The sequence below is a fragment of the Hemitrygon akajei genome, chromosome 14, assembly GCF_048418815.1.
Source record: "Hemitrygon akajei chromosome 14, sHemAka1.3, whole genome shotgun sequence".
NCBI classification, from domain to species: Eukaryota; Metazoa; Chordata; class Chondrichthyes; order Myliobatiformes; family Dasyatidae; genus Hemitrygon; species Hemitrygon akajei.
The window spans coordinates 9,614,790-9,639,219 of NC_133137.1; the positions used below are offsets into that span (position 1 = coordinate 9,614,790).

Below are 24,430 nucleotides of genomic sequence, written 5' to 3' on the forward strand. Positions count from 1 at the left end.
TGAAGCACATCAGTGGATCAATGTGGTTTTACAACAATCTAGTGTTTTTTTTAACAGTTTTATTAGTACTTGTTATTTCCAAATTCCAGACGATTAATCTGAATTTAAATTCTCAGTTGTTATGGTGGGTATTGAATCCACATTTTTTCCATTACCAGTCTAGGCTGCCGGATTACGAGCAACTTAGTCTAACCTCTGGAGCACCTCCTGATCCAGGATAACTATGTGAGGCATATAGTGCCAAAGATCTGATCTCTTCTCTCACATAGGAAAATTAAAATGAAACCTTTTTTTTAAATTAAGGCTGGATAAGGCACATCTTGGCATTAAAACTCTCAGTGAATTTTGCAGAGTTTTTGCCATTGAAGGTATGAGGTTTTTTTGTGCCTTGAATATATATATATGGAAAAGTGATACTGCAGGAGTGATGTCCATCTCCAAAAGTAAACCTAGAACAACTATACAAGGTAATGATGTCCATCCATATCATTCATATTAAAGCAGTTGCCATTATCAAAGGGTTCCTGAGATCAAGTCATTTAACCCAAACATATGACCATTGTGTTGGGGATGGAGGGGTGTGGGCGAGAAGATTCAGATGGGGTTCATTACTCCAACATCTCAGATGCCAAAAACTTTCTTCCAGATTCATCCAAAATGGTACAGAACAAAGTTGTATTAATTTTGAAAGCGTCACTTTCAACAAAGTATGGCATTGGCTGTAAAGCTACTTAGAAGTAGAAAAAGAAACCAAAACAAACACCTGCTTTCCCCCTCCTCCCCTTCTTACCCCATCCCTGACATATTTAGTTGTTTGCCTGTTCTCCATCTCCCTCTGGTGCTTCCCCCCCCCCCCCCCCCCACCTCCTTTCTTTCTCCTGAGGCCTCCCGTCCCATGATCCTTTCCCTTCTCCAGCTCTGTATCACTTTCGCCAATCACCTTTCCAGCTCTTAGCTTCATCCCACCCCCTCCGGTCTTCTCCTATTATTTCGCATTTCCCCCTCCCCCCACTACTTTCAAATCTCTTACTATCTTTCCTTTCAGTTAGTCCTGACGAAGGGTCTCGGCCCGAAACGTCGACAGCGCTTCTCCCTATAGATGCTGCCTGGCCTGCTGTGTTCTACCAGCATTTTGTGTGTGTTGTTACCTGCTTTCTTTCTTTTGTCTTTGCTAACATGTAAATTTAAACCTATTTAACTGACTGGCCATCTAACCCTGAGAATATGTGAACCATCTACTCTACACAGTGTACAACAGTGTTCAGGTTAAGCTCTGATAGCCTCTGACAGAATCCTAAGGTATATTGTTATATACTGTATTACGTAGTATGCTATAGGTGAACTGTTAGCATCACAGCCTGGTATGGACGCTCCAATGTGCAGGATCAAAAGAAGTTACAGAGAGCTGTCGACTCAGCCAGCTCGATCCTGGGCACAATACACCATACTTTGAGGACATCTTCGAAAGGCAATGGAGCAAGAAGGCAGAGTTCATCATTAAAGACCCTCACCATCTAGGATATATCTTCTTCTCATTACCGCCATCAGGGCAGAGTTATAGGAACCTGAAGATGCACACTCAACACCTTCCACCCCTCTGCCGTCAGCTTTCTGAATGGAAACTGGACCCGTGAACATCACCTCGTTATTTTTCTTTTGTGCTCTTCATTTCTTTATTATGACTTATAATAAGTTTCTGCATATTGCACTGTATTGCAGCCACAAAACAACAAATATCATGACACAATTCTCACTGGTTTAATCATGAAAACTATTTTTAACTTGCACTGTGCAGGCTACACTTCAGAAAAGAGAAGGGATTTTTCTAGGCAACAGAAGGATCACTTACGTTCCTTAGCTGCTGCAATTACATGATAAAAACCTGAGATTAATGTTAAATGCAGCAAATTTTACTTCATGAATCAAAAATATGATAAAAGAGATTTACCTGAAGATGGTTTTTTTTAAATCACTACCGAACACCCAGCATGTTTGCTGTAAAATTAAGACAATATACCACATTCCAGGCTTTAAAACTACTTGGAGCAAATCCCAGTTAAGGTGAGAAATAAAAACCAGGTAATGGTGGGTCCTAGGGTTCCGAAACCACCCACAATGCACAACAGCCATGTTGCACAGGTCTGCATGTACTTCCATGCAAAATATAATGAGAAAGGTGTCATGTGACATGAACTACTGTTGGCAATATTGGCAGTAGCAGTACCAACATAAAATACAATGCAGTTGGGAATAATACCCACTACCCACATAATAATCCGATTATGAAATCGGATCATTTTAAATTCTGTTTTAAGTTTGGAAAAATGCCATTTATTTTCACTCAGTGACTTTCATACTTCTCCATTCTCAGGTGGGTCGCCATTGCCAAAAGTGCTTGTGACCACCAGCACCAGTGCTTCATGTTCCAGGTGAACAATATCATAGTCATCCATGGATATGACCTACAGAAGAAACACATATAGTCATTTACAGAACTTCAACTCCATAACTGCTGTTCTCCCTCTACACCAATGACTGCACCTCCTCCAACCCCTATGTGAAGCTTTTGAAGTTTGCAGATGATACTACCGTCATCGGACTCATCCAGAATAGTGATGAGTCTGCATATCGACAGCAGGTGGACCAACTGGCGCTCTGGTGCAGTCGGAACAATCTGGAGCTGAACACGCTCAAGACAAAGGAGATGATAGTGGATTTCAGGAGACATCCCTCCGCTATGTCTCCCCTCACAGTCCTCAGCAGCCCTGTGTCCACCGTGGAGAACTTCAGGTTCCTGGGAACCACCATCTCTCAGGATCTGAAGTGGGAGCAGAACATCAGCTCCATCCTGAAGGCGGCCCAGCAGCGGAAGTATTTCCTGCGGCTCTTGAGGAAATACGGTCTGCCTCAGGAATTGCTGCTGCAGTTCTACACTGCAGTCATTGAGTCTGTCCTGTGCACCTCCATCATTGTGTGGTTTGGAGCCGCCACCAAGCAGGATAGAACCAGACTACAGCGCACAGTGAGGACTGCCGAGCGCATCATTGGAGCCTCCCTGCCCTCTATTGTGGACCTGTACTCTTCCAGGTTGAAGAAGAGGGCGGGGAACATCATAAAGGACTCCTCCCATCCTACGCACGGACTGTTTGATCTGCTTCCGTCTGGTAGGCGCTTCAGATCCCTCCAGACTAAGACTAATAGGCACTGGAGAAGTTTTTTCCCTACTGCGGTCACTTTGCTGAACAGTTAACTGCCGGTTAACTGTCGGCGAACTATTACTTGGATTGCACTACCTGTATGTATAATCTATATTTTCATTTATATTTATCATTATTATTGTTATGAGCAGAGAGACAACATCTGCCGGAAGTAAATTCCGTGTATGTGCATAGGTACTTGGCGATTAAAGTCTGATTCTGATTCTGATTCTGATATTGATTCTTTGTAATTCAATGGACTATAATTCTCATTAATTCTTTTTTAATCAGTAGAAATACAAATCCGTTCCTTATTTATAAAAGGCAACAGATGTTAAGCATACTAAAATGAATTTAACTAGCAGGAACTATTTAATAATATTGGTGTTTGTCAATGGGATCTCATTTATGTGCTTCCATGGTGCAGTTTCTCAGGTTGTCAGTATGAGTTCCACTGTAAGGCTTTGTATCCAAAACTTCTTCAAGTACTGATGGTTCTCTAATGTTTCAAACACTTCTAAACTCAGATTCCATCTACACTCCAAAGCAGACATCATGATCTCATGTCACTCTTTTTCGAAGAGCTCGAGGGGATTTCTCCTGTGTCCAGGCCAACTTTTATTCCTAGTCGACTTCATGAAAGCAAAGTCATAACTTCTCATCATTGATACATTGCTCTTTGTGGGAGCATGCTGTGCAAAAATTAGGTGTCCTGTTTCATGTATCATAGTTGTAACTACAAAGGTAATTAATTGGCTATAAGCCTTCTGTAATGTTTTGATTACATAGGATTCAATCAGGGCAGCATGGTAGTGTAGCGGTTAGTGCAACATTTACAGGGTCAGCTATAAGATTTGGGTTCGATTCCTGCCATTGCCTGCAAGGAGTTTGTACATTTTCCCCGTGACCATGTGAGTTTCCTCTGGGAGCTCCAGTTTTCTTCCATGTTCCAAAGTCATAAAGTTAGGGTTAATAAGTTGTGACCCAGAAGCTGGCAAAACTTGCAGGCTGCCTAGCACAATCTCCACTGATTTGATTTGATGCAAACGACGTATCTTACTGTACATTTTGATGTTTTGATATACATGTGACAAATAAAGCAAATCTCTCTTTAAATCTTTAAGTATATTGTCTGCGGAGTGGGAGATTGTGGAGTGAGTTGGAGACAGTTTCTAGTATACTTTATGCGCCAGTATTAAAAAGCAAATGGGGCCTGTCAGGTCTTTCTGTGGAGCGGGAGATTGGTTGGGTTAATAGTAACTAGGGTTAATTAGCAAGAGTCAATAAAAAGAATTGGAGTTTGAGTGAAGCAATGAATGGATAGTATTAGAGTGGTCAGGTTTTGGGTCAACAGGCTTGGGCGAGAACAGGCACAGGCTAGAACTTATATTTTAAAAGTTAGATGCATAATAAGTGTAGACAGGTTGGTAGGCCAGGCAGTGGAATGCCTCTCCTGTGAGTTGTGGGATTTCAATGTACCTAACAGTCTCCCTGATGACTACATCTACAGGATGCGCACCCAACTTCAGCTGCCGGCTGACAAGGGCAAGGAACTGGAGCTGGAGTTGGAAGTGTACAGGATAATCCAAAAACTTCACAGATGAGTCTTTTACTGAGGTGGTCGCACCCAAGAGTGCAGGCTTCAGATAGTAGATGGGTGGCCAGCAGGAGAAGTAAGTGGAACAACCAGTCGATGTAGAGTTTTCCTGTGGACATTCTGCTCAGCAACAAGAACACCCTTTTGGATACTGCTGGTGGGGTGGGGGGGGGGGCGCAGAAATGACCTATCAGGGCACAGCAGCAAACAGGCCAGTGGCACTGTGGCCGGCTCTGAAGCTCAGCAGGGAAGGTCAAAGTCAGGCAGAGCCTAATGACAGGAAACTCGATAGTTAGGGGGACAGGCAGTGGATTCTGTGGCCGTGAAAGAGAAGCCAGGATGGTGTGTTGCCTCCCAGGGGCTGGGGTCCAGGAGGTCTCAGAGCAGCTGCAGAAGATTCCCAAGAGGGAGAGTGACAAGCCAGAGGTTGTGGTGCATGTTGGCACCGATGACATAGATAGAAAGGGTAATGAGGTTCTACACTGTGAGTATAGGGAATTAGGGAAGAGGCTGAAGAATAGGTCCATCCAAGGTAGTAATCTCTGAATTACTCCCAGTGCCACATGCTATTCTGGGCAGGAATAGCATGATGGTACAGATGAATGAGTGGCTGAGGAAGTGGTACAGCAGGCAGGGTTTCAGAATTCTGGATCATTGGGATCTCTTCTGGGGAAGGTATGACCTGTACAAGGCATGTGTTGTACCTGAACCCGAGGGGGTCCAATATCCTTGTGGATAGGTTTGCTGGAGCTGCTGGGGAGGATTTGAATGAAGTTGGCAGGGCGATCAGGCTGAGGATGGGCAGAGTGCGGTGAGACTGTGAGGATGGTCAGGGTGATGAGGAAGATGATAGGGCAAATTGCAGTCAGTGGGATGAGGTGAAGTGTAACATGGGAGTGAAACCAAAAAGGGGGATGAATACAGGACTGAAAGTGTTATATTTGAATGCACACAGTATATGAATAAGGTAGATAAACTTGTTGCACAGTTAAGGATTGTGGGCATCACTGAGATGTGGCTGAAAGAAAATCATTGTTGGGAGCTTAGCATCCAAGGATGCACCTTGTATCGAAAGGGCAGGTAGGTAGGCAGAGGAGGTAGGGTGGTTCTGTTGGTTTAAAAAAAATGAAATCAAGTTGTTAGAAAGAGGTGGCATAGCATCAGAAGGTGCAAACCCATCAGAAGGGTAGAGTTAGGAAATTGCAAGGGTAAAAATACCCTGATGCGAGTTTATACAGGCCCCCAAACAGTAGCCAGAATGTGGGATATAATGTTCAACAGGAAATAGAAAAGGTGTGAAATAAGGGGAAAGTTACAATAGTCATAGGGGATTTCAATATGCAGGTAGATTGGGAAAATCAGGCCAGTGCTCAATCCCGAGAGAGGGAATTTGTAGAATACCTACAAGATGGCTTTTTAGAGCAGCTTGTGGTTGAGCCCACCAAGGAAAAGGTAATTTTGGATTGAGCGCTGTGTAATGAACCAGATTTGATTAGCTAGCTTAAGGTAAAGGAGTACTTGGGAGGCAGTGATCATAACATGATAGGACTCACCCTGCAGTTTGAGAGGGAGAAGATAAAGTCAGGTGTATCAGTATTACAGTGGAGAAAAGGGAATTACAGGGGCAAGGGACAGAAGCTGGCTAAAGTTGATTGGAAGGAGTCAATAGCAGGGACGACAGCAGTGCAGCAATGGCAGGAGTCTCTGGGGGTAACTTAGAAGGCATAGGATAGATACATCCCAACGATGAAGTAGTACTCTAAAGGGAGGATGAGGCATTCATGGCTGACAACCATAAAAGTGAAAGAGAAGGTATACAATGAAGCAGAAATTTGTGGGAAGCTAGTGGATTGGGAAGTGTTTAAACATCAATAGAAGGCAATTAAAAATATATAAGGAGAGTAAATATATATAAGGAGAGTAAAGATGAAATATGAAAGTAAGCTAGCCAAAAATATCAAAGAGGATATCAAAAGTTTTTTCAGATATATAAAGATTAAAAGAGAGGCATGAGGGGATTTCGGGCCACTGGGAAATGACACTGGAGAGGTAGTAATGGGGGACGAAGAAATGGCAGAAGAACTTAATAAGTATTTTGCATCATCTTCACTGTGGAAGACACCTGCGGTATGCCATATGTTTGAGAGTGTCAAGGGGCAGAGGTGAGTGTAATTGCTATTACTAAGGAAGCTGAAAGGTTTTAACATAGATAAGTCACTGGGATCAGATGGACTGCACCCCAGGATTCTGAAAGAGGTAGCTTGAGGAGGCATTCTAGAATGGTTCCAGAACTGGAAAATTGCAAATGTCACTCCACTCTCTAAGAAGGGAAGGAGGCAGAAGAAAGGAAATTATAGGTCCGTTAGCTTGACTTCAGTGGTTGGGAAGATTTTGGATATTATTATTGAGGATGAGGTTTTGGAGTGCTTTGGTCAGGATAAAGCAGGCCAAAGTCAGCATGGTTTCTTTCGAGGAAATATTGCATGACAAGTCAGGCAAGATCAACAAAAGAAAGTCAGTGGATGTTGTTTACTTGGATTTTCAGAAAGCTTTTGACAAGGTGCCATGAGGCTGTTTGACAAGGTAAGAGCCTATGGTATTTCGGGAAAGATACCAAGGCTGGCTGATTGGCAGGAGGCAAAGAGTTGAAATAAAGAGGACCTTTTCTATTTGGCTGCCAGTGATGATTTCACAGTGGTTATATTGGGACCGCTTCTTTTCATGTTGTATGTCAACGATTTGGATATGGTTTTGATGGCTTTGTAGCCAAGTTTACAGATGATACAAAGATAGGTGGAGGGGCAGGTAGCGTTGAAGAATCCGGAGAAGGACTTGGACAGATTGGGCGAATGGGCAAAGAATTGGCAGATGGAATATAGTGTAGGGAAGTGTATGTTCATTACTCAGACCACACTTGGAAAATTATGAGCACTTTTGGCCCCTTATCTAAGAAAAAGTGTGCTGGCATTGGAGAGGATCCAGAGGAGGTTCATGAGAATGATTTTGGGAATGAAAGCACTAACATGCGAGGAGTGTTTCATGGCTCTGGGCCTGTAACTCACTGAGGTTTAGAAGACTGAGTGGCATCTCATTGAAGCCTATTGAATAGGCCTAGACAGAGTGGATGTTTCCTTTATTGGGTGAATCCAGGACCAGAGGGCACAAATTCAAATAGAAGGATGTCCATTTAGAACAGAGATGAAAAGGAATTTCTTTAGCCAGAGTATTATGAATCCATGAAATTCATTGCCGCAGATGGCTGTGGAGGCCAAATCATTCAGTACATTTGAAGCAGAGTTTGATAGATTCTTGGTTAGTCAGGGCATCAAAGGTTATGGGGAGAAAGCAAGAGAGTGTGGTGGAGAGGGATTATAAACAAGAGAAAATCTGCAGATGCTGGAAATCCAAGCAACACATTCAAAATGTTGACGGGATTCAGAAGAACAGGCAGCATCTACAAAAAAAAGAGTACAGTCGAGGTTTCGGGCTGACCCATCTGGCAATGTTGACCATTGCACTTAGTTACTTTAGTCACATTTAACTATAGCACTCCGTGTGAAATATTTCCCCCCAATTCTCCCATGTCATATTTGCAAAGAGCTTTGCTGTGACCAATTGTGACAATAGCAGAAAACAGACCGGGTCAAAACCGAGCCCAATGAAGGAATTCTATTCCACTGAATTATTTTGATGAAGGAAAATTAGAGAATTTGGTATTGACTGGTCTTGGTGAATTTGAATGTCATTCCAGGACAATCTTATCCATTGTGCAAGACAAAGTATTACTGTAGACAGTGATTTGTGAAATAACTTAAACAAGTTCCGGTAAAATAAATTCATTCCTTACCTTTGCATCAAATGCATGTTTGAAAATTTCACACAGTGTTTTTGCATAGACTTGGGACTTTCCAGTTTCGGTAGCATATAAAATGGTGGCTTTTACTCGTTTGGCCATTGCTTGTCCCATCAGCTTGGTGGAGAACTTCACAGCCCTTTTCAAATGTAAATGAAAGAACAGTCTGAGTTCACGATTCAGTTAATGATGTCCATTTTGAAGGAGTATCTCACCAGCTGGTACCTGCCTCTGGATTCAGACCTGGATCCTCTCCTTGCCTGGCTTTGTGTGGCAAGTATATTTTCATTTATTCACTCTTGGGATTAGGTGGCAGACTAGAGATACATCCCCACCAAAAGAGGCATAAAGCTCTCCCTCCCACTGCTAGCCTGCAGGCCACCCTCGCACAAAGTGTAGCACCTGCTTAACCTCCCGATCAAGGCCACGTGTAGCCGTGCGAGCAGCTGGTGCATATCACAAGTCCTGGTTAGGCGACCACGGATGCCAGGCAGACAATCTCTGAAGTGTTTTAATAATGGCAGGGGTCTCTCATTTCGTAAAGACTCTGCCCAGAAGGAGGCAATGTCAAATCACTTTTGTAGAAAAATTTGCCAAGAACAATCATGGTCACGGAAAGACCACAATCACCCATGTCATATGACACGGCACATAATGAACAAACGAACTCAGCATGTGAACGCAGTTAACTAAATTGACATTTATATAATAAATTTATATCATTATACCATAAACTATAATTTGCCTCTGGATGGTGTCCTCACTATTTCAGAGATTAGTTAAGAGATCAAACACTGGTGAGCCAGAAGTCACATGAAGACCTGATTAAGAGTAGCCAAGCTTTCTTCTTTGAAGGAAGTGAATAAACCAAAGGAAACACTATTCAAGCTGGAAGTTTTATGGCCAACATTATTGATGCAATGATGCAATATTTTATCTCAGCTTTATTATTTGACTTGAAGTTAAATTCTCTCTTTAATTGTAGATGGTAACTCATGCTTTCAGATTATTTGCTGACCTCAATTATGGGACCCATTTACCATGTTCTCGAAGCTGGATTCATTTCTAAGGTCACAATGGCTGCGGACCTGAAAGGGTGACGTCCGAGCTGTCCGTGTAGGATGAACTAGGAGAAGGGTTGGATGGAGCAAATAGACGACAAAGCAAAGAATAGGCAAGAAGAGTTGGCAGCAGTTGAAGTAGGGAGGGAGCTGTGATTGGGAACGTGTCAGGTAATTCAATGATGCGCGGAGCATCGAGCCAGCACACCAGATTGAATGAAGCATTGGAAAGCTGAAAAGGCAAAGTGAAATGAGGAGGATCTATGAGGGCTCAGAGGTAGCGGACAGCAGGAAGAAATGCAGCAACAGCATGATTTTCTGTGGTTTGCACGATGGGACATCTGGCAAACCATGTGCGGGCCCGGCAATGCAGAGCACAGGCAGACAAGCAAGGGAAATGTTAGGGTGAAGTATGAAGGGGGGGTGGGGCTCAAACGGATTTGAAGGGGGGATGGGGCTCAAACGGATTTGAAGGGGAGGCAGAACAAGTCGTGACCTGAAGGGAGAGGTCATGATAGATGTGGACCTGAAAGGATGATGTCCGAGCGGACAGGTAGGGTGAGCCAAGGACATGGAATGGATGGAGTGAATGGGTAACAAAGCAATGAATGTGCACCAGGGATCAGTGAAACAGGGAGCGGGTCGAGCAATGTGAAAGGTGATGAGCCAGTGCACCAGCTTGAGTGAAACACGAACAGCTGAAGAGGCAGATGAAGTGTGGGGGAACAACGAGGGCACAGAGGTTGCAGACGGCAGGAAGAAAGGCAGAGGCAGCACAATGACCCTGGTGAGATCTGGCAAACTGAGTATAGATGCAGCAAGGTGGAGCTCAAGCACATAAAGAGGAAAGCACAGGGTGGAGCACAGGCAGACCCAAAAGGGAGAAGGGAAAGCGGGGCTCAGGGAGACCCGAAAGGGAGAAGGGAAAGCGACCCTCAGGGAGACCCGAAAGGGAGAAGTGAAAGCGGGGCTCAGGGAGATCAGAAAGGGAGAATGGAAAACGGGGCTCAGGGAGATCAGAAAGGGAGAAGGGAAAACGGGGCTCAGGGAGATCAGAAAGGGAGAAGGGAAAACGGGGCTCAGGGAGACCCGAAAGGGAGAAGGGAAAGCAGGGCTCAGGGAGACCCGAAAGGGAGAAGGGAAAGCGGGGCTCAGGGAGACCCGAAAGGGAGAAGGGAAAGCGACCCTCAGGGAGACCCGAAAGGGAGAAGGGAAAACGGGGCTCAGGGAGATCAGAAAGGGAGAAGGGAAAACGGGGCTCAGGGAGATCAGAAAGGGAGAAGGGAAAACGGGGCTCAGGGAGACCCGAAAGGGAGAAGGGAAAGCGGGGCTCAGGCAGACCCGAAAGGGAGAAGGGAAAGCAGGGCTCAGGGAGACCCGAAAGGGAGAAGGGAAAAGCGGGGCTCAGGGAGATCAGAAAGGGAGAAGGGAAAGCGACCCTCAGGGAGACCCAAAAGGGAGAAGGGAAAGCGACCCTCAGGGAGATCTGAAAGGGAGAAGGGAAAGCGGGGCTCTGGCAGACCTGAAGAAGGGGACCTGAAAGTGAGGTCAGGATGGAAGCACAGCTGAAAGGAGAGCACACCGAGCTCTGCGCAACAGGAATCGGCCATGCGTTGAAGCAGGGAGACCGATATGATTGGAAGTGAATTCCAGTCTTCTTAAATGTTGCTGCTGTCGTTTTTGGTGAAGACAAACTCAGAACATTGGACTTGAAGAAATAGTGTGTATGAAAAAACCCAAAAATCACTGGTTACATTAAATAAAGGATATTAGTTCTTAACAATCCCATGTAAAGGATATACATACTAGTGTATTTTTAAGTATTGTTACGTACCCGTGGGTATTTTGTACTTGTCACGTGACAGTGGTGTTGATGCTATACTGGACTTAAGGTAGTGGTCTTGTGATGGTGGAGTGATGTCATTTTCCCACCAGTAGAGATCATGTGACAGGTTTTTTTTACAGGGTATAAAAGGAAGACCCCTCCCTGTGAGGAGGGGCAGTTCGTGGCTGGATTTGCCATTTTGACTCCATGCCACTGCGTGGTCCAATATTATCACGCAGTTTGGTTGAAAGGTGGAGTTTTATTTAATGCCTAAAGTTTAAAAGGTCATTGCTGGCAGTTTCTTTATAATACTGCCAGTTAAAAATCAGTGGAGAGTGAGGATCGGAGTTCGGGAGCTAAAAGGTCGAGGAAAGTCGATTTCAATGGTGAAACAGGTTCGACCTTGTTTGATCCTCATTCGGAAGGAATTCGTTGGCTGTCCCCATGCTAATCCCTGCGAAATATAGCAGAAAGGATTGGGCACAGTTTTGTAAAGGAAAGGTCAGTGCCTTTAAGCCGTTTCATTTTCACCTTCGTAAATTCTCCAGGAAAAGTACAGTTCGACTGGGAACCGCAACAACACAACATGAAAGAGAATTTAAATCATCTAAAAAGTCTCTCCTTTAATGGACTGTAAGCATTTTGAACTTTTGCAGTACTACTTTGAAGAACTGTTTTTGCAACATAGTTTTAAGAACTGTTTAAGCTTTATTGCTTTAAGAACTGTTTAAGCTGCCGCACAGCAGCTGATTTCTGGTTACGTTAGCGGTTTGTTTACTTTTGGGAGTTCGTTTTTCAGTGTTTAATAAATGCTTTATTTGTTATAAAAACCCCTGCCTTACTTATATATTTGTTGTTGCTGAATCAGTAACAGTATTCTAATATCACCTTTGAATCTTCTTAATATCTTCTTATATTGGCTTTCAGAACATAGATCCCACTCATGTGCTCTTTGCATTTCTATCTTAAATTAAGCCTGTTTTGGCCTTAGGATCAAAGCAAGATTTCTAATGCACCAAGAGAAACTACTGGGTCATGCTGACACTGAACAAGCTGTCAAAGCTGGTTTTGTATTTAAAATATTGAATCAGATTTATTCATCGAAAGACAGCTCAGATATTTACACCTAATTCCTCAAGTGGGAACACAATGGAAAGATCAACAAAGAAACTCTTAAGCCATACTTTGTAAACAGCTGAATAATAATTCAATTACCATCAAAGCAGAAGACAAATCACCCTTGTAACTTTCAAATCAATTTCCTTTCTCTCTCTAGGAAGTTCCAATAAAACTGCTTCCTTTCCATTTTTTTTCCAGGAAAGCTCTTTCTACAACTAAGAAATGGTTACTTAGATTTCTTGGATTTTGAAAACCTGCAGCTCATACTTAACATGGAATTATCAGTCGTACTGCATGATCGATTCTTTCTTCTCTTCATGTGGCTAACAAAACTAGCATCACTAGAAATCTTAGCTAAGGTCAAATTTCTGCCTGTTGCCTGTTTGTGTTTGACGTGCCTCTCATTGGATTCAAAGGAACAGTGACAAAACAAACCAAGTCAAATTATCAAAATAAAAAACAAACTGCAGGTGATCAAATCCAATGCAAAAACAGAAAGTGTTTGAAACACTCAGCAATTCAGGCAGCAACTGTGGAAAGAGAAACAGAATTAACATTTCAGGTCAAAGAGACTGTCTGGACTAGCTAAAATTACATTTGAGATCATCGTAAGTAAGCAGCACATCACCAAGGTTTATCTGTTAAATCTAAATGAAAATATTGAGCAATGTGGCTTCTTGATGTACTTTGCTTTTATAAACTTGCTGAGTGTGAAAAACCCTTACTTTGCCAGCTTCTTGAATCCAATAGCTCTCTTTTTGGTGGGAGTTCCATTGGCTGCTTTCCACACATGAGTGAACCAAGCGTCTAACTGTACAAGAAAAGAAACGAAGGCCACAGTTAACTTCCCAACATGCCGTGATGCAGCAAGGTATGTTATAGAAAGAACGTAAAAACAGACCAAGTAGAAGCAGGAGTCGGCCATTCGGCTCCTTGTGCCTCCTCTACCACTGAACATGGCAAATATTCCACCGTAGCAGTTTTCAGATTGATTCTTTTAAGAAATCTATTGAATTCTATTTCAAATACAATCAGAGTGACACCAACAACAATCCTCCAGGGTAAACATGTCTACAGATACACCACACTATGAGTGAAGAAAGTTCTCTAGAGTTTCAGCATGATTGAATTATCCTTAGGGAGACTCTGTGACTTCTAGTTATGGACATTTTAACCTGGGGAAACATCCCTCCAATCTTCAGGCACTACTCTTGTGGGCAGTGAGAACAAAAAAGTCGTCACCAAAGGCAAAGCAACCTCGTCACTTGCTTTCCGTAGAAACCTGGTGTAACCTGGTGGAAACCCATCTGGGTCTCATCTATTCTAATGGTGTTAAAAAGTTCCAGCACATCCTCTTCCTTAAGTTTGACATGTTCCAGCACATTTGCTTGCCCTACACTGCCCTCACATTCCTCAAGGTCCTCCAACTGCAGGCATATGTTTCCTTTTTTACCCCTGATTGTTCCTATCCTTACTCTAGTCACCCTCTTGTTCCTTAGGGTCTTCCTTAATCCTACTTGGTGGCTGTTGGGTGTGGGGGTAATGGAAGGGCAAGCAGGAACAAGCATGAGTAGCTCAGCTGTATGGAAGTGGAGGGAAAAAAACTGCTGGAGCTACATTCAGTGGCCACTTTATTAGGTACACTTGCACACCTGCTCATTAACGCAAATATCTAATCAGCCAATCATGTGGCAGCAACTCAACGCATGGAAGCATGCAGGCATGGTCAAGAGGTTCAGTTGTTGTTCTGACCAAACATCAGAACGGGGAATAAATGTGATCTAAGTGACTTTGACTGTGGAATGATTGCTGGTGCCAGATGGGGTGACTTGAATATCTCAGAAACTGTTGATCTCCTAGGATTTTCACAGACACCAGTCTCAAGAATTTACAGGGAATGGTGCAGAAAACAAAAAAGCATCCGATGAGTGGCAGTTCTGTGGGTGAAAACACCTTGTTAATGAGAGAAGAGAATGGCCAGACTGGTTCAAGCTGACAGGAAACTCAAATAACCATGAGTTACAACGGTGGTGTGCAGAAGAGCATCTCTGAATGCACGAACTTTGAAGTGGATGTGCTACAGCAAGAAGGGACAAACAAAAATACACTGAGCGACTACTTAAAGTGTCCACTGAGTGTACAGTGATAGGCAATTCATCTCCGAAAGGAGTAGACTCTGTTTCATTGGCTGCAAACAAGGCACTTTGCTTCCCTGGCACTGAGATCAAAATCATCTCCAAGTGGGTAATAGATATTTTGAAGGGGGAGAGAGAATAGTGAGTGCTTGTGGAACATAGATAGAGAGAGGGATGATATTCTGCATTATGGGTGATGTAGCTATGCTCAGTGCACCTATAATTTCCATTCCCATTTCTTTCTTTATTCCAGAAAGAACTTCATCTGTGCAAAGATTCTTATCCACTTCGACTTGTCAGTTCTCTCTCTTCATTATCTCTGTTACTTCTACTTCTATTAAAACTTCAGCAGCACCCTTGGGAAGTACAGATCCAAAGTAAGCCTGTGTTCAACTTTCTCTAAGTACATACATCACCCTTTAGGTCCTGAATCAGCTGAATCCACCCTCCTACTACTCCCACACAATTCTATGCAAAAAGAAGACATTTGCATTGTGCAACAAGCACAGAATGCTGCAGGAACTCAGCAGGTCTGGCTGCATCTATGGAGAGGAATAACCAGTCAATGTTTTGGGGCCGAGACTCTTCATCAGGACTGGAATGAAAGGGGGAAGAAGCCAGAATAAGAAAGTGGAGGAGAGGAATGAGCATCAGGTGATAGGTGTAAAAAAAGTGAGGGGAATGTTGTCTGGGTGGGTCGGTGGATGAAGTGAGAAGCTGGGAGGTGATGATGGAAGATATAAAGTGCTGAACTTGACAGGGGACAGAGTGGACCATGGGAGAAAGGGAAAGGGGAGGGCCACCAGAGGGAGGTGATGGACAGGCGAGGAGAAGAAGGGAGTCAGAATGGGGAATGGAAAAAGAGGGAAGGGGGAGAAATTACCAGAAATTAGCGAAATCAATATTTGTGCCATCAGGTTGGAGGCTATCCAGATGGAATAGATAGATAGATAGATACTTTATTCATCCCCATGGGGAAATTCAACTTTTACTACTACTACAACCAGACTATCCTCATTGTCAGATGAGAAATCAAGATAGAATGTTAGAATTATTTTCTCTATTACATTGTGCTGCAGTCTATTTTCAAGTTCCAGCTTGATTCTTTTGAATTCATTTCTCAGCTCCATTCTAAGCTTTCCATTTTAAACCATAGTCCAAATAGCTTGTCAACCAGATATTGCCACATAACCCTTTTCCTCCTGAACTTTATTCACTAACTCTTTCATTTGATACTCTCAAGGCAGCATTTTCTTGTCACCAGATCTACACTACTCTTATACCCTGAATAACTTGCTACTGGGAGACTCCTCAATGCTGTTGCAATAAATTTTCAATTCAGTTCCAGTGTTCCCTCTGAGAAGTAGGCCGCTGCATTTACTTTGACAATAGTTTTCTTCTACATGAAGGGTTTTACTGTTGCAATGACAGAAATACAACTGGCTTTCAGGTTCCACATGGACACATACAAATTTAAATTTTTAATTCGGAACCCCAATGACCAAGAGAAACTAAAATTAAAATAAAGGTATTGTTCCGACAGCTCACCTGATATTCAAATGATGGGCTCAGGTGATAGTTCAGCATCTCCTGATGGAAGACAGGTGTAATGCTTCCTGACATTGGGGGGACTATCCACACCCAGTCTGCGGGACACCCCCCTCGGTATCGGTATTCATTTTCCATGTGTTTCATGAATGATTCCGATGCAGAATGATGGTCCACAATTGTCACTTTGTCAGACTAAATAAAAACTTCCAATGAGTCTTAAATCTCTGCAATTACCGATTTGTAAAAAACAAATCCTTTAATGAAGCTTCTATGTACCTGAAAACTGTGTAGGACTGCAATATTTATTTCAACTAATGCTTGGTCCTTCCAAAGAGACGATACATTTCCAGTGTTAAGTCCCATTCGCTTTGCTACTTCCTGTGGGAATATTATATATAAATATTTGAACACTAACAATTTCTGTAAAGCAGCCCCTTCCTGCTTGTATCAAATTAAAGTGCAGATGCATTTTTTTTATTATGTTTTATCCTTGGGAATCGTAGTTTTTTTGTTCTACTAAATGGGAACTGTGTGAAACACCCATAGATCATAGAATTAATTGTTTTGGGGATAAAGCTACGGACTAACATGAAAAATTTTATTAAAAGGTCTTGGTTTATGTGTTCACTCGCTAGGACAGAAAGAGAGTTGTTTTACGAGGGGTGATTGATAAGTTCATTGCATGTAACGAGAGCTGTATAACTCATCTCCTTCTACCCTAGGCCACGAACTTATCAATCACCCCTGCTGTGGACCACCTGGATGTCCAGGATGCTCTCATTACATGCACCTGCATTTCAACTCTTTGAGTGATAGTGCAGAAAGTTTGAAGTTAATAAATGTGCTAGGTTTTCTAAAATTAACTCTTTCTGCCTTAGGCCACGAACTTATCAATCACCCCTCGTAAGTGAGACATGCAACAATGCCAACATTTTCCCCACCCAATCGCAACAAGTTCAGAATCTCCACAGATACTTTCGGGAATGCAGGGATAATATCCAGCAGTACCACAGTACTCAGGAGGGACCTGCCCCAGGTTAGCCACACTGCAAGAACTTCACTATTGACCTGCACGGAGGCTGATCAAGAGTGTTCAGGTAAGATGGCATTCAATATGAAGTAGTAAATTGGTTCTGACATTGTCTTTGTAGGAGAATCCAGAGAGGGGTAGTAAATGATGATGAGAGAATCAACCCTGACAACAGAAGCTTCTCCCATCGCCATTACCCCACATACCCCTGCCCAGCCCACACCCCTTTGACCCCTCTGTTGCCTATCAGTGGATTTAAAGCAGGAGTATCTACTGCAGAGCAGGCAGTGCGTCGATGCCAAGGTTAAAGTTGACACTTTTTGACAATTTGGAGTAGCGACTGTGGGCATCTTGCAGCCGACTGCAGATTCTGGGCCATCATTTTCAAACATATGAGAGCACTCTTGACTCAAAAATCACTAAGTATTTATTTAGTTCACCTTCAGATGCTTAGAGGCAATATACGCACGTAAAGAAACAATTACCTGTCCAGAATTACACTTCTGGATTATGCTGTAGTAAAACAGACAGCAGTGCGAGGGAGTTCCTAGAAATAAGATCTGTTCATGAGACTGGCTGACACAACTGAAGTTAATAAAAAGTCTAGAGCACAATATTCCCAACTGTATGGCATGGATAATTTATTCGGAGGTGTGCTGGCCCATCAGCTCTTTTTTGGAATTAAGCCAGAGGTCAGTTTTTAATAGTTTGCTGGGCTGCATGTATGAATTTGCTATTAAAAAGTCTTGGTTTATGCGTTCACTCACAAGGCTAGGAAGTGAGTTGTTTTAAGTGGGACATGTCAGAATGCCAACATCTCCCTGCCCAACTGCAACAAGTTCAGAAACTCAACAAATACTTTTGGGAATGCAGAGATAATATCCAGCAGTACCAGAGTACCTAGTAGGGATCTCCACCAACTGAAATCCATTTCAAGCCCTTACATGTCAATTCTATCAATTATTACTTTATAAAAGTTCATTCCAGTGTTACAAAATCTGTAGCAATTCATCCACCCAGCATCTGGGAAGCAAACTGATTGGCTAGTGCAGTGACTGAAGTTACCCGTAGGAGTTACGCCTCATGAGCAGTAAAGTGAGTATTATGCTTTCATCACAAAACAAATTGTGATTTCAATAATGTGAATCTGTTAAGGTTTTCTTATTGACAGACATAGCAAGTTGCTTTGAGCCACTAAAGCTGCTTTGTGCAATAAGAATAAGTTCCTTCATGTGTTTATTCTGTTCTTTTTTTTCTCTTTAAAAATGTTCCTTTTTTGTCTTCAAAAGGCAGTGCCTCACAAAGGCGGCATCCTAAGATCTCCGATCATGCAGAACACTCTCTTATTACCATCATCAGGGAGGAGGTCCGGGAGCTTGAAGACACTGACTCATTGTTTTAACAATAGCTTCTTCCCCTCTGTCATCACATTTCTGAACAGATAATGAACCCATGAACATGACCTCACAATTATTGCTCTCATTTTGCAATACCTAATTTAATTTTATATACAGTATATGTAATCTGTAGTATTTTCATGTATGTACAATGTACTGTGTATGTTAATCAAAATGGCTTCTTTGGTTTGCTAGAGTAGGAATGCTTTTATGTTTGATAAGTGTTTTCTCTCGCAGTTGTTTAGCTTTGGACTTGCCGATATGGGGATTGTATTCATTTTTTAACCAATGGGGAATGTTATTTTGTCTTGTGAGGCTGGAAGCTTGGGGGTTTTGCGGTCTTTTTGGGGGAGGCGGGAAGGAGACGCCGAGGAAGGTGGACGTGCGCTGCACTGCTCGGTTGACCACCGGGGGTGGTCCCAGGTGCGAGGACGTGGAGGTCGGAGGAAAGTGACGAGGGGTCGAATAGTTCGATGGTTGAGCTCCAACGATGTGCACTAAACTGACTGAACTTTGATAAGTTGGCACCTTTTACCTTATTTTCTTTTCCTTCATATATACCGTATTGCATAGTACTCTTTTAGTTTTAGTAAAATCTTTAAAGTGTATTCCATAACGGTATCTGGTGTGAGTTTGATATTGTGTGTGTACACGCGGCATAAACTTGATTCCCACAGCACCTGCGTGTACGGGAGGTGGGGTTGGTGAGTGGCTGGATCTCCTTTTCCCCTAGACATATACCAGCCTGTTGGGTAAGTGTTACATGTATTCCACTGTACTGCTGCTGCAAAAAACAAATTTCACCACCTACATCAGTGATTTTAAACTTGATTCTGATTAACTCAAGATTATTAGAAATATTTCTGAGCTATTCTAGAGGAAGAAGTTACCTCTAGCACGTAGTAGCGAGCAACATCACAGAAGTCTCGGACTCCAATCTCTGTCCCCATATACCAACCATTGAAGGGGCAAGCAGTAAACTCAAGACCTCCAATATCCAGGAGCATGTTCGAAACAGCTGGCAAGGCATACCACTTCAGTTTCAGATCTTCAAACCATTGAAACCTAAGGGATGAACAAAGGGTACAAAAATGCAAACAGCACACCATCAGATGAAACTTTTTCATTCTTTCTATGAAGAAAAAAAAACTTAAAATTAACAGCTGACCTCAGCAGAACTGAGCACAGTACATACTTGGGGTGTCTGATAGGTACTTCCAAGATTAGTTCAGGAGGAATCTCAAATAGTTCAGGGTCATTTCCATTGGCTTGAAGCAAAAGAGGGAGGATGTCAAAGCGACCCAGTGGCGCCTTCCAACCTTGTTGGATACAAATCTGCATAAAGGATAGTCAACAACCGAACTGTAAGATCTAGATATTCAATGATCATAAGTAAGAATGAACGCTGTAAGTTGCAAAAAAAAGGATCTACTAACCTCAGTCAACTCCACCGAAGCAGGGTCACCAATGATGGAGCCATCAGCTTGTTTGTACCCAGCATATCTTATCAATTGGCTGTTCCAGATTCTGAAATCACATTTTCCATCTACTCTCTGTGGGAATATTGTAATTGCTGATCTGCAAAATCATCAGCTTTATAAGTAATGATTTAGAGACATCTATTGGTATTTATGAAACTTCAGGATTTTCCAAAATGAGAATTTGAATTCTGACTAAATCTACAGACTTTTACTGGAAGTAATTCATATATACTGTAACCAGCCAAGCTTGATACTAAGCTTTCTGTCATTGCATTTAGTGAAAGGAAAATAAATTCTGTATTTGTGGAGCCTTTCATCCTTTTGAAAAAAATCATTTTTGACAGGATATTTTAGTAAGTGATCACAAAACAGACAATTGTTTCATAAACATTTTATCATCTTCAGTGGTGTCAGCCAGTATCATGAATATCTCATTATTCATGGCCACAGCTACTTCTTCAGAGAATTCTTCAAGTACTAGAGATCATTTTCTTGAGAAAAGTGGGGTTTATTATTTTCCTGATCCATGTTCTCCATTTTCGTACTGTGCAAAGCAACCAGACAAGGAATTGTGAAGCATTCTACCTGGGATTATCGTGGTTTGGTATGGCAACTGCTCTGCATGTGACCACAAGAAAGTGCAGAGAGTGGAGCACACAGCTCGGCACATCATGGACACCAGCACCCCTCCACGGACTCGGTCTATACTTCTCGCTGGCTCATTAAAGCAACTAGCATGATCAAAGACCCCATCCACCCTGGACATTCTCTCTTCTGCCCTCCCTCATCAGGCGAAGATAAAAAAGCCAAAAAGCATGTATCACTAGGCTCAAGGATAGCTTCTGTTGTGCTGTTATAAGGTTATTAAATGGTTCCCTAGTACGTTAAGATGGACTCTCGATATCACAATCCACTTTGTTATGATCTTGGACCTTAATGTCTACCTGCAGTGAATTTTCTCTGTGGTAGTTCCACTTCACTCTACATTGTGTTTTTGTTTTACCTTGTACTACCTCAATGTACTGTGTAATGAATTGATCTGTATGAACAGTATGTAAGACAAGCTTTTCATGGTATCTTGATAAATGTGACAATAATAAACCAATTCCATTTACGTAATTGAACAACATAAAATCATTTTTAAAAACCCAAGCATAGGGCTGGATATTAATCAGGATTTCACCAGGACATTAATAAACTTGAAATTTCATCTCAATTAAGAATGAGATAATATTTCAGGAAAATAAACCCCCCAGTGTTTGTTAGTCTAATAGATAATGATGCACCATCAATAACTCTCGGAGAAGTGAGGCGAGAGATAGGCTTTTATTATCTGGAAGAGAGAGCACTATCAGCAGCAAGAGACCATCACACAACATCCTGGAGACTGAGGGAGGAGCAGTGCCTCCAATCGCCTTTATACAGGGGTCTGTGGGAGGAGCCACAGGAGCAGTCAGCGGGGGGGCGTGTCCAGACAGGTATATGTAGTTCACCACAGATAATTTTTTTTTATCCTTCTAAGAGAGATACTACTTCACAGAATATACATTAAGAACTGTGCACAATTCTTAACAACTTGTACCTGACTGGACGTTCTTTGTCAAGCATAATAGGAATATAGACCTTATCATTCTGCTTAGATTAGTGACTCTTTACAGGTTAAAATAATAGGAGCTAATGGGTATAGTACATAATTAAGCAATTCCTGTTTATTGTCCTGTTACTTTGTATGGTATGAAATTGAAGCACAGAGAATGAGAGAGCTCGTGGTAAATGCACTTGAAAATGACTCATTCGCAAATGAAGTGCCTCCCCGAAGAATGAGATACAGCCCTAAATAATGAGGTATTCATCTATTGACATCTTCAGTGAATGAAGACAATAAGTTGAAAGCTAAAAGTATTCATGATTCAGAATAATTTATTTACCTGGAGAGGGAGAGCAAAACAATATGTCATACAACATAAAACATTTATGTGGTGATTGGATCAGGTTTGGTCCAGCTCAATACTCATCCTTGCTTGCCCATGCTGTTCTGTAGCCATGATTACCTTTTGCAGTCCTGCAGGCCCAAACCCTCCAGGCCTTGTTACCATGGCAGCGGCCTGTGAATGGTGACAGACCTCAGGCAGAGGATCTGAAACCCTGCCCTGGACTTCCCTAATGGCATTTTGATAGCTCACTGTTGTCAAGGGTCTCTAAAGTGTATGATCAGACATATGAAATAATTGCTCAGGATAACTTATGTAATTCTTAAACATGACCTAAAACTTGTCTAGGCTGAAAGAAATTATAGACATTATGATTAAGTGATATAAGGTGACAAAAAGAAAATACTTGCTTCTCAGTCAAGTTGCAGATCAAATTGAAACAAATGGGCTGAAGTACATTTACCTAGATTGCACCTTCTATAAAGTGCAACCAATCCCACAGCTCTCAATCCCCAGCTGTCAGCACAGCAGCAGACCAGGAGGTTGGCTGCCTGGGTGCATATTTTTTTTAATTTTAGAAATATATTTCATTCATAATAAAGTATACATGATATAAAACCAGGAGGTGACTTTCTTCACGTTCATTGTAGCATCAGATCAATTTAATGCTTCAAAACTGTTTATGCTTTCTTCTTAAACCAGTATGTCCACGGATGGCTAGGTTATATTGTGCAGGAGCTGACGTCTAGGGCAAACTGATGCATGTGCAGTGGAGTCATTGACATGTGAACATCATGATCTGGCCCATTGCATTTTATATTTGTAAATGTAATGCCTAATAATGACCATGAGTCGTTTCCTGTCTATGCACACGCCACCTGATTAAGTTGATTAATAGGTCACCAACCTGAGATTTCCCTTGTTGGTGGCGTACTTGATGTGATTGCATATATAGTTGAACATGCCGTGAGAAGTGGAGCAGTCTCGTGCATCAAAAACCTGCGAACAATACAGCTATTAACAACACTGCCGAGGGTAGCCGTTCAGAGACCGACGTCCTATGATGACGCTCTATCTCTATTTTTTTGATAACATCTATTTCCTTCCATAATTCCAGATCCAGACCACAGGTTATTAGATATACAGCAAACAGTACTGAAATAAGTTTGTGAGATGTTTTCTAGTGCTGGGGAAAGCAAATTTTTAGTTTTTTTTTTACAGCAACTCCAGTTCAATTCTACCAAACACTAGAGCAGGGGTTCCCAACCTTTTTTATGCTATGGGTCCATACCATTAACCGACAGGTTTGTGGACCCCAGACTAGGAACCTGCATCAGCCAATTCAGTTCCCATTTCTGTTAAATAGTTTTCTGAAATATCCTCCTGTAGGATAATTAATATTGAAGGCAGTTAGATTAACATATTAAAGCAAGGGGATCATCAAGAAACATAAGGAATTTCTCTCTCACACATACTAGCCATTCACAGACATGGATAAATGAGCCTTCGTTGCCATTTTTATAATTAACCATCATAAAATGTATCCATACAAATCAATTGGAATCATGGTTGATGGGAAAATCTGAATCATGGTTAGTACAACAGATACTTGCAAAACAGTCATGGGTATCTCTATTGCATCCCAGGGAGCTGTGTTTGAATTAGTTAAAAGAATTGTAGCTTCTATATTCTAAGCTTTATGTCAATTTTTGAACAAATTTATTCTTGTTACAATTTTAACAAGGTAAAACAGTGACTGTTCATCTAGATTGACAGCTGTTCAATATATGATCATTATTCATGCAAAGTGCTATACGTAAACTAAGGCTAAGGAGTTGTAATAATGAGACTGTTTGGCAATAAGCATAACATTCTGTAGGTTTGGAATATGATCATTTCATGGTTGAGAACATAGAACACAGATCACAGCACAGTAAAGGACCTTTGGCCCATGATGTTGTGCTGATCTAAGATCAATCTAACCCTTCCTCCTACATAGCCCTCCATTTTTCTAAGAGTTTCTTAAATGTCTCTAAGGTATATGCCTCTATCATGACTTCTGGCACGCACCCATTCTGAGTAAGAAGATGTTACCACTGATAACTCTCTTACAATTTCCTCCAACCGCTTTAAAAGTATGGCTCCTGGTATTATTAGTCATTTCCACCCTGGGGAAAAACATCTCTGGTTATCCACTCAATCTACGCCTCTTATCATCTTGCCGCCTTTCATCTCCCTTCACTCCACTTGTAA

At 42.1% G+C, this 24,430-nt stretch overlaps 1 protein-coding gene across 4 annotated transcripts in view; it reads right to left on the reverse strand.

The window, feature by feature from the left end:
* The window catches only part of nos1 (nitric oxide synthase 1 (neuronal)), a 95,577-nt gene that overhangs the window by 34,791 nt on the left and 36,356 nt on the right, over nt 1-24,430 (reverse strand). For all 4 annotated transcript variants that reach the window (XM_073065457.1, XM_073065459.1, XM_073065458.1 and 1 more), the window contains exons 6-14: nt 23,085-23,176; nt 20,202-20,343; nt 19,961-20,100; nt 19,656-19,830; nt 16,615-16,716; nt 16,336-16,530; nt 13,378-13,463; nt 8,642-8,786; nt 2,358-2,462 (exon numbers count right to left, since the gene is read on the reverse strand). In XM_073065457.1, coding sequence (XP_072921558.1) covers nt 2,358-2,462; nt 8,642-8,786; nt 13,378-13,463; nt 16,336-16,530; nt 16,615-16,716; nt 19,656-19,830; nt 19,961-20,100; nt 20,202-20,343; nt 23,085-23,176 — 1,182 coding nt within the window. The remainder of the gene's footprint in view (nt 1-2,357; nt 2,463-8,641; nt 8,787-13,377; nt 13,464-16,335; nt 16,531-16,614; nt 16,717-19,655; nt 19,831-19,960; nt 20,101-20,201; nt 20,344-23,084; nt 23,177-24,430) is intronic.